Raw genomic sequence first — 11,401 nt, forward strand, 5'->3', positions numbered from 1 at the left:
AGCGTGTCCCGGCCCTGCGGGGACTCGGTGAATAGCGCGTGTCCGGGGCCCTCGAATGAGGGACTCGGTGGATGGCGTGTCCGCGGCCCTCGAATGAGGGACTCGGTGGATAATAATATGCCAAGCCGCGCACTGTGTCCATGCCGGGGACTCGGTGAATAGAGGTCATAATCATACGCACGAGCGGAGTAGTAAGAAGTCACACACCATAATCATCATTACCAATTCAACAGTAATAATCAAAAACGAACCTTCATTTAAAAAGCTAACCAATAGTCAAATCTGCTTCTCCCGAATGTTTCTCGGGAACATATCAAATAGAACTTTAGCCATCATAGTTACGTATCAAAATCATATATACATGCAATTCCTCATTACAGATTTAACAGATAAGTAAATGATCATACTCGGGGGTCGGGGTGGCAGTCGTTTTAAGTTCTTTCCAAAAGTCGTCATAAGTATACAAAGGAAAGTCTCGCGGGCCCACGGATAGGTGTCAACCCAAATCCGAGCCCGCCTATGAAAGTCGGGGATGTTATACATTATGGAACCTCCTATGAGCGTTTCGGAGCGATCCGAGCCCGTTTGTGAAAGTTACGGACGTTCGTAGTTTCGGATTCGTTTAAGAACAAAATTCTTTTGAAGACAAAACTTCTATGCAACTTTTAAAATATAGTCATACGAAAGACATAAGAACTATAATCCGACTACATTAAGAATACGAATATCAAGAGAGAGCTAAGAATAATGGACATGCTCGGATCACCAGAGTAGAGTTACCTCGAGAATCGTGTCATAGCTTATTTACTCTAAGACATGCCAAGAGGAAGAAAAAGTAGCTTTACATACCTTGTCCTCTTCCTAAGCCAGTCCAAACTTACGTCTCGCCTTCTCGAAATCTACAACAACGTCATTAAGCATCAACCATTAGTCATAAGCACCGAAGGATCCAATTCCAAACCATCATTTTATCTACGGAAATTTAGGCAGCATTTCCCCTATAAGTTCATCAACCCCGAGAATTCAACTCGGCCAAATCATTATCAACAATACGAACAAACATAATAGCAATATCAATAATCAATCCCAAATGCATTCTAACATTAATAACTCCCTTCGTATAATTCGACGACATTCCATTACATTCGATTCAACTACATACTTTCAAATTAACATCAACGCCCACAAGTTCAAGTACCCGTCCAAGATCATTCAACTAAGATTCAAGAACATTTCAAATAATCCGCTCAATGATCAAGCAAGCCAATCCAATGCACAACCTTACCCGAAATCATTCCAATTCAACAAGAACATCGCCAACACAATTCTTTCTTCTAAATTCACAAACTATGTCAACAATCCATTCGTTAACAACTTCATTTTCATAAATTCAAGAAACCATATTAATATCACATTATCGTCCAATTCAGCCCACACGATTATAACTTCAACTTGGATCATTAAAACTTCATTTTTCATCATAGAATCCACAACACAACAATCCAAACATACTAAATAAATTTAGTTCTTCACTTCTACATAATGGTACATACACACGGCCAAGTCTCAATATACCAACTTTCATGAGTTTCATTCCTTTCTACATCACATAATCCATAACAACAACAACTACAACTAAAACACTAAGTAAAATCGATCCATTCCTTGTTATACCAAAACGGCCCATACGGCCACACCAACACACATATTTTTCATGACTTCCATTCGATTCTACACACTACAACGTACACAAATCATGCATAACATATGAAAATAGAGATTGAACCTCACCTTCTTCATCCCACTTCATCTCTCGGCTAGCTTGTGATTTGCAAGAAAGAATGTTTTGCATGTCCCAACAATTACTCCATGGTGTAGAAGACCCTTTAATTAGTATGAAAACTAGAAGAAAACAATTTTTCATGATCAATATCTCTTGGATCACTCTCTCTCTCTCTCTCGGTTTTTAACATGGCCGAATGGCCTTGGTTATTTTTCTCCAACTTTCTTGAAATTTCTAAGGAATGAGAAATGATGAAGATGACTTAATTAGTTATCTTCTCTACATATATAATTATCATATGTGGCCTATGGCCCACAAAATGCCACACGGCCATATGGCCTTAATTCCATGAAATATTAAGTTTCTAGAAATTCACTTTTGGCCCCATATTTCATGAGATACTAGTTTCCATAATTTCAATTTTAACCCCAAATTTCCCTTAATATCTCCATCCAATGAAATCATAATCAACTCGTGCCTTAAAACAAAGTCAGAAAATGGCCTTGTCTTTAACTTGTCGCAACTAACTTAAAATATTCCGACGTACAAAATAGGGGATATAACAGAAATGCTAGTGAAAGGGTTGATTGACTACTCAAGGATCTAGCTCTTTAGTCCTCTTCCTATCGTGTCTTCAATCCCCATATTCCTCAGCCTCTAAAAATCTTTATCTGCTCTGCTCTTTTGGTCCTTGTCTGTTACTGACATAGGTACTTTTGGTCGTTTAATTATCATATTTTTTGTGCTATTAAGACTATTGCTTTAATATGATTAATCATTTCTTGGCAATTACTCTGGGTTATGTAATGCTTGCTTTACATTGTTATTCCTGTTTTCTGCTTATGATGCGTTGTCCAAGTGGCCATGAGTTAATGCCTGAATTTCTTTTTGCTTATACTGCTTGGCTACTCATTTCAATGATGCCAAAAAGGGGAAAAAATAAGGGAAATTGATATGCTGATCTCCCAAAACAATGATGTTATTGCTGCTAACATATTGTTTGCTTGAAAGATAGGCCTGATCCACAGGGGGAACAAGTGGGAATCTGGTTCTTAGGGGGAACATCAATTCTGGGTTTCTCATCATCAAAAAGGGGGAAATTGATAAGATATGCTATTTGTCCAAACTATCGAGGAACCAGATAGAGACCAGGTGCTCGATCAGGTCCATTGCATGTCGTACAATCAACTCTACAGCTGTAAACATGCGGTACTACATCATTGGCAGAACCGCAGCAGCACAGCTGCAGTTTGCTAGAGGCCAAACAAAAGGCTGAGATGTCCCTGTCCATTTTCACATGATCCTCACATGCTCCTCAATATATAAACAACATGTTACAGTGCTAAACCTAACGCTTGCAAATCTGGAAAAAAAAAAGTATTTTTCTCAAGTGCTAGCTGCTACTGCTCTCTAAGTCTTGTCAAGAACAAATCTGCTACAAATTCAAGGACCAGATTTTGAAACTGAAGATGTCTTGAGTCCTTAGGTTTGTTGAATCTTGGTCTTTTTGTCCTTTAATTGTAGTCCTACTCTACTTTCAAGAAGTGTTTTTGTAGGACAGATTTTAACTTTTGTTATTTGGTTTTTCTTGGCTAGAGTTAGTCAAGATTTGTAGCTTTGCAATAGAGTTATTGTATAGGTCTTACAACAGAGTTATTATAAGGGGTGAGGGATTAAGAGTTTAATTCCTATGTTGCAAGAGTTGTAATCTGAAGTTGCTCGATTAGTGAAGTTGAAATCCTACTCCAAAGGGATCATGGTTTTTAATCCCCGGAGCAAGGAGTTTTTCACGCAAACATCTTATACAAATTTACTTGCTGTCTTTTATCTGAGGAAACAGATAGAGAACCTGATTCTCTATACTATTTAGTGGACTCATAGTTTACATGAGTCCCCAATTTAACTTGTGAGATGACATGTGGAGGACATGTTAGCAACTTTGGCATAGCAAAACTATTGAAATGTCACTGAATTAATTCATTGCTCAAAATATAGGAGACTGGGTACCACAGAATAAATGACATCAAGTAATTATGGTCTCAACTTTTATCCAAAGTGCTTTTGATGCCATGCTTTACCATATTTATATAAGATTATATTTATTAATCTAAAAGATTTTTAGTACCACTAATTCCTGAAAAAAGTATAGTCCTCAATGATTCATTTATGCAAAAGTTGATATCAATAGCTATGGTGTCGTGCTGATTGAAATACAAAATATTTCACAATTTATTTCACTAGAGCACAATTCAACAGTGTCACTTGTGGATGACCAGTTACTTAGACCGGATGAGAAACACTTCGCTTAAAAAAAGCACTGTATTTTGATCCTTAAAGTAGCAATACATTGTACGAAACACGCATCTTAACAAAAGATCAGTGTGACGATTTAGTTGCTTGATTCAAGGAAACTAAGAGTGTATTCGAAACAAACAACACTAGATATCAATCGCGATGAAATCCTAACACTCCATACTTCTTCCGTTTTTCTATTTTCTTTAAATTCAAGCTCTTAAATTTTCTACCTAGATAGTTTCTTGTAGACCATACAGTTATAAATGGCGACTAATGATTATGTTGTTGTACTCAGATCTCCTTTATCTTAAAGTCTATAGCAAGGTAAACTCATGACTTCATTTAGTTTGATCAATCAGTAATAAAAAAGAACTAAATAAATAGTGAAAAGAATCATATATGCATAGATACTAATTGATTCATAATATTATTTAAACAGCATACATCGATATCTATTTTTAGTAAATGATGGAGGGATGCTTAGGAAATTAGACAAATAAAAATGATCTTGTTGTTACACAAGAAAGTATAACATGCCATGGAAGAGTATATTAGATTGGTAAAGAACGAGAAAAAGGAAAAAGGAAAAATACTTTAGTTATACAAAAATATGGAGATTAAGTTTTAACTCTTAAAACAAACTTGGATCTTCAATAAAAGAAACGCGTACACAAGCTTTCAGTAGCATTATATAACAATATTCCCCAAAAATGTACTATTACTTAATTAAGTACGAAGTAAATGCGCTTCTATCCCTCCAATTTCCAATAGCAACGAAATCCTGCAATAACATCCGAGGAACAACTAGTGATGGTTAAGTGCCACTGAACTTTATAACTTTTTTTTCTTTCAAAAATGGATATGAAAATTAAATTACCTAATGTCAGGTCATTAGGTCATCTAATAACAGGAAGAAAGCTTCTCTTTGATCTTTTCCAGTGCAGCTACAACATTAGTCATGTTCATCCTTTCAACTGCAGTATTAGATGTGCAATTCACAGCTAACTCCATGATGGATGAAATACATTGCAGCTTTTGACTTAAATTTTGTTCATCTAGTGTTAGTAAGTCAGCATCTATGATTTGATCCAACTCATTAGGAAGTAAATTATGCACACAGCTTCTCAAATTCGTATCTCCAGTGAACATTTCATCATTAGGTTTCTTTTTGGTAAAAGTTTCCAACAGCATGATACCATAACTATAAACATCTGACCTTCTGGATACAAGGCCTTCCAAACCATACTCTAGAAAAGGAAAATTAAAATATGTCAGCCAATAGACCTAGGACTCGTCAATCCATAACTTTATTACAATTTAAATAAGGAATTCACCTGGAGCAATGTAACCAATTGTGGCAAAAGTTGTAGTATGAGCAATAGATTCTTCCTTCGTTAAAAGTTTAGCAATGCCAAAGTCGGTTAGGTGCCCCACCATGTCGTTGTCAAGTAACACATTGCTAGGCTTCAAATCACAGTGAATAATCGGTACAGAGTAACCATGATGGAGATATTCTAGAGCAGATGCAACATCAACCATGATATTCAATCTTTGCATTATATTTAAACAATAATCTTGAGAATATAGAAACTTGTCTAAGCTCTTATTTGGCATGTACTCAAGTATCAATGCTTTAAAATCCAAGTTACAGCAGCTGCCAATAATTTTGATGAGATTTCTATGACGTAGATTGCGCAAGATTTCACATTCTCTATCAAAGGTTAGAAATGTACCTTCCATCTGCATGTTGAAAACTTTAACAGCTATTACGATCCCATCAGCTAATGTTCCTTTGTAAACAGAACCAAAACTTCCACTACCTAGCAAGTTATTTCCATCAAAACTCTGAGTTGCTCTTTGAAGTTCATAGTAAGAAATTCTTTGTGGTGCTACCCCAGGTGACCACGCATCTTCAGCTTTGACTATTTTACCCTGACGTCTCATCAATGCAAAAACTATTCCTGAAATAAGCCCTATTACAGAGATAACTGAAAAGGCAATCCATATCAACCTTCTTTTCTTTGAAATAGAACGGCTCTTTGAATTAGAACGACAAGCTGGGACATGCTTTTGAGGGTTACCACACAATCCTTCATTCGATAGGAACGACTGGTAAGACAGATTAACAAAAGGACCTCCATTTGGAATTTCCCCGTGTAACCTGTTGAATGAGACATTAAAGGAATGTAGTTGCTTAAGTGCCTCTAATGACTTTGAAATCACACCGGACATATTGTTATAGGAAAGATCCAATGCTTCCAAATTTATGAGTTCCCGGAATGTCTGAGGAATAGATCCTTCAATTCTGTTGTGAGCCAAAGATAGTTGAATCAATTTATGTAGACCTCCCAATGTAATTGGAATGCTGCCTGAGATTTGGTTCCACGAAAGATCCAGAAGTATTACAGCTTTGAGGTTTCCAACTTCTAGTGGTAGAGAACCATTGAAGAAATTTGTAGACAAATTCAGCTTCAAGATGTCTTTAAGGTTCCCTATACTTGAAGGTACGCTAGCAGTGAAGTTATTGGAATCAAGATAAACCTCTCTTAGGGAAGTCACATCCCCCAAGCAACTAGGAATACTTCCCCACAGATGATTTTGTGAAAGGTTTAACAAACCCAATTGGGATAGCTCACACAATCCATTTGGGAAAGGACCACTAATTCTGTTTGCACCAAGTAAAAACTGTTGAAGGTTTTTCAACGAGCTTATTGTCGTCGGGATAATGCCAGTCAAGTTATTGTCTTCCAGCTTCAAATAAGATAATTTTATGAGATTTCCAATTTCAGTTGGAACATGACCCATGAGGTTACAACCTTCTGCTGAAAATATTTGAAGAGAAGAAATATTGCCGATGGATTTAGGAAGCATTGCATTTAGGGGATTGAAAGACAATATCAATTCTCTTAAGTTTTTCCAATTGGCCATAGGAGTGATAAAGCTCAAATCACTTGTGAAGGAGTTGCCATACAAGTTGAGAACTTCTAGAAATTCTAACTTTCCTAGAGATTCGGGAATTGAACCCCTAAGTTCATTTCCACCAAGGGCGAGTATGGTAAGCATTGACAAGTTTGAGATGGAACTTGGTAAAACACCATCAATGTTATTGTCAAGTAGATGAATTTGTTCAAGATAGGGTGGCAAATGCTCTATAATGGAAGAAAGACTACCTGAAATGTGGTTTTGTGAAAGTGAAAGTGATACAAGCCCTGACATATTAAAGATACCAATAGGGATCGAACCGCTAAAGTTATTCTGATCCAATTGAAGGTGCAACAACTCCTGAAGGTTACCGATTTCATCTGGAATTATACCTGCAAAATAATGATTAGGATCAATAGAAGTATCTAGAAATTTGGAATTTCAAAATTCGTTCAGCAAATATATTTTTGCATACCTGCCAAGTTGTTATTTCGAAGATTAAGCCAGATAAGCATAGTTAAATTTCCAACCTCTTTTGGTAAAGGTCCTTGAAGCTTGTTATCACTCATATATAAATTCGCAAGTGATGAAATGTTGGATATGGTAATTGGGATTGAGCCTGTTAGATTATTGCTTTCCATGGCTAAACACAACAAGTTATGAAGATGACCAATCTCGTTAGGTATTGTGCCTGTCAAAGTACCAATTAGTAATATCATAAGAGTTCATATTTTAACAAGAGTTTAACTTCCATACTATACTCATATAAAAACAAACCAACCATATATAATCTATTGGTAGTTGGCATTAGCTGAAGCAACATAAGTGAAAACCATTACCCTAAAGTTTGTTTTAAATATCAAACGGAATACTAAATGTTTTCGATCATTGGCCAACTACAAGTTTTTTTTTGCAGACCATTTTACACTTTATTCTCGTTAACGTTAACTTCGACAAAACTCAGTTTCCTAACCATTACATATCACACTATATGTAATCAGACAAGAAATGCTAAGATGGTGGTTCTCTAAAACCAATAATCCCATGCACAAACTGTTACTTCAGGCCCTACCTCTGGTCATAATATGGAAATTATGGAAAGTTAGGTGTAGCATAAAATACTCATAGGAAAAAACCTCCATTTATAAGATGGTACATCTGATTTGTCATGAAGATTGTTCACAAGCAATATAAACATATCAACATAGCCACTCCCCAGAGACAACTTGTTCAGATGATAGAAATGCTAAGCCACAACTGAAGATCACCCACGTCACCTGCAATTTACCCTCAGAAGGCACTGTTTAATTGAACATTGATTGGTGCTCCCGAGGCAATTTCAGAGTTAGTGGCGGTGGTTGAATTATCATGGAAGATGGTGAATTAAAGCATTATTATTTTAGTTATATTGAAACGAGTTTAGAAATGTATTTGTTAATATTTTTGAAGTCTTGCATAGCTTATGAGTTTTGTAAGAGTGGGTTAGAGTCCCACATTGCATGGGGAATGGACTGGTGGTTTGCTTATATGGACTTGGGCAATCCTCCCCTTTTGAGCTACCTTTTGGGGTTGAGTTAGGCCTAGGTGTCATATCTTTACATGGTATCAGCGCCAGGTCCATTCTCGTTTGGGCTCCTGCTCCACGCTCTAGTTGGGCCTAGGCGTGAGCGGTTGGGGGTTGTTAGAGTGGGTTAGAGTCACATTTTGATTAGGGAATGGACTAATAGTTTGCTTATATGTGCTAACCCAGTGAAAAAGAAAGAAAGGATGAGGCCAAAGTGGAGCCACGAATGAGTTAAGACCTCTAGTCAGGAATCCAAGACATAATACGCATAAAGCTTATATTAAATATCACTTCTATCATGATTTGTTGGGTTGTTTGGAAGTAAACTTGTGTTTACAGTTATGGAAATCAGAAAAAAATTAGTAGGTATAAAGTGGAGCAGCAGGTGGAACGGACAGTACAAACAGCCACTCAAAAGAGCTTACCAGGATGTAGGCTCACCTTCCCATGGAAAGATAACTTGGTAAAAATGCAACTTGTGCCCGAATATTGGTGGTCTGTTGGAACAAACCAGAACCAGGAATTCTCAAGCTCAATACAGATGGAAGGAAATTTGAACAAAACCAATGAAAAGACAAGGCAGGACTTGGAGGGGCTCAGAGGTGAGAATAGACAATTGATCATGGCTTTCACCATACCAACTCAATATTCTAGCCACAATATAGCAGAAGCTAGGGCAACCTGGTATGGAGTAAACTGGTGTATACAAATGGACACAACAACCTCAATATTGCATTGGACTCCATGGTAATCATTGAGATTCTTAAGGACAAGAAGACAAGTAGCTTCAGATTCAATAGGATTATTGAGGAGGCATCAGATTTGCTCAAACATGCTACTGTCAAGTTAACTCGCTTCTATAAGGAAGCTAATAAACTTGCAGATTGGCTGGCTACAATGGCATTAAAATCTCAAGATAACAACATATATTTATCAGAGCATGATCTCCCTAATGGTGCAAGAGGACCCTTACTCTTAGATAAGAGACAAGTGCCTTCCATTAGATCAAAATTTGACAAGGGACTGTTAGGTAGGCGAACTTCATGTGTAGAAGTTGAATGCGTAATAAGTTGTTTGTTGTTGTAAGCTCACTCTTTCTGGTAGATAGGATCTATCCGTGTGATGTAATTTAAACCTTTTGTATGAAATGCAGCACAGCTATCAACTGGGAAAATTTAAAGAAAATGTCAGGAATCAAATACTTAGGTAAATGAACAGAAGGTGATGATATTGCCAAACGCTGTCCAGATGGTTTCAAGACTCAAGGAAAGTTGTATGAATGAAATGAGTAAGGGCACATCAAAAGGATACGAGCCTAAACAACATTCAGGGTATGATAAGCTTTTCTAAGATACTTACCCCTTACCTTGGACACTCATGAGCTATTGTTAAGTGAGAAATAAGGGTGGCATCTGTTAGTTTTGAGAGGTAAAAATTAGCCAATACACTAACGGTAAGAGCATTTTTTTAGACAAAAGAATCAAATTTGAGGGTATAATTGCTCTATTTCCAATAGTTGAGGGGTTTTTTACCCATCAAATAGTATATATATATATATATATATATAGATATATATATATGCTGTAAGATTCTTAATTTTAGGTGCGCCAAGCATTGTAGCTTAAATTCAGATTGTCTGATCCTTGCATTACGAATGTGATGAATGTTTGCAGATACCATTTGGTGACTCTGTACATATACAAGTCAAAATCTATTAATACAAGGAAAGTTCAAGTCCGAGAAAAATGTAACACGTACCTTCTAACCTGTTTTTTCCAAGATCCAAATTTTGCAGCAGCTGTAAGTTGCCTAGTTCTCTTGGAATTGTTCCAACCAAGTTATTTTGCATCAACAACAGGAGTTGAAGTTCCGAGCATTCAACTATGCTTCTTGGTATCTCTCCATTTAACAAGTTTAAGTTAAGGTTAAGCTTTTGCAATCTTGGAAGGCGACGACACAAATCAGATGGAAGAGCACCAGTTAAACCAGCATTTTCCAGATCCAAATTCTCCAATGATGAGATGTTTAAGAATGCAAGCACATTGGACCCATTGAGTGAATTGTACCCCAAGGATAGAACTTTCAATCCCTGAAGAGTTGCTATTTCTATAGGAATATTTCCTTCCAAATGGTTGAACTTCATACTCAAGAATCTAAGATTCTTCAAGTTTGAGATAGAATTGGGGATGAACCCTTTGAAATCATTTGTTTCAATAGACAGCTTTCGAAGGTCTTTAAAATTACCCCAAAATGAAGGAATATATCCGAAGAATCGGTTGACACTAAGATCAATGACTCTCAATTTTCGTAAACGAGAAAATTCTGGCGGAAGTTCACCGTAGAGATTGTTGCTGTTTAAATCAAGTGAAACAAGAAAAGAGAGGTTGCCAATTTGTGGCGGGAGGGTACCAATAAGTCCCATACCTGAAATATTCAGTGCAGTAATTCGTCGGTGACGAGAGCCACAAGTGATCCCAATCCAGTTACAAACTGAAGTTGAAGATGACCAGTTTGTGGAAAGAATGCGATTAGGATCTGAAGTGATGCGGGCTTTCAAGGCTAGAAGAGAAGATTGATCGGTGCTTATATTCATGGCGGCTATAATGTGAAGAAATATTAGTAACAAAAATATTGTTAATAGAGGAAAGGAGGACGAAGATGTTTTCTCCATTGATGATATCCTTGAGTCCTTGAAAGGAAATGGTTTGTTGGTTGGAGCTGATTAAATTTATCATTCATGAGAAGATAATGCTAACATTTCTATATTATTGAAACTAATTAAGAACATAATGATAGTTCGTTATGGAAGCTTCATGTAGAAAAAAAAAACAGGTTGA

At 36.7% G+C, this 11,401-nt stretch overlaps 2 protein-coding genes across 2 annotated transcripts; both read right to left on the reverse strand.

Annotated features, from left to right (window-relative positions):
• Positions 1-4,978: 4,978 nt before the first annotated feature.
• On the reverse strand, positions 4,979-9,310 carry LOC132047483 (receptor kinase-like protein Xa21). Its single transcript, XM_059438523.1, has 5 exons — positions 9,288-9,310; positions 9,006-9,061; positions 7,476-7,691; positions 5,413-7,392; positions 4,979-5,325 (listed from the first exon to the last, which is right to left on the reverse strand). Exons 1-5 carry the CDS (start codon positions 9,308-9,310, stop codon positions 4,979-4,981), a joined length of 2,622 nt encoding a protein of 873 aa, XP_059294506.1.
• A 342-nt stretch (positions 9,311-9,652) lies between these two features.
• Positions 9,653-11,157, reverse strand: LOC132047484 (leucine-rich repeat receptor-like serine/threonine-protein kinase BAM1). The gene is made up of 2 exons (XM_059438524.1): positions 10,323-11,157; positions 9,653-9,729 (listed from the first exon to the last, which is right to left on the reverse strand). The coding sequence occupies exons 1-2, from the start codon at positions 11,155-11,157 to the stop codon at positions 9,653-9,655; spliced, it is 912 nt and encodes a 303-aa protein (XP_059294507.1).
• Between the last annotated feature and the right edge of the window lie 244 nt (positions 11,158-11,401).

The sequence above is a fragment of the Lycium ferocissimum genome, chromosome 2 (assembly GCF_029784015.1).
Source record: "Lycium ferocissimum isolate CSIRO_LF1 chromosome 2, AGI_CSIRO_Lferr_CH_V1, whole genome shotgun sequence".
Classification (NCBI taxonomy): Eukaryota; Viridiplantae; Streptophyta; class Magnoliopsida; order Solanales; family Solanaceae; genus Lycium; species Lycium ferocissimum.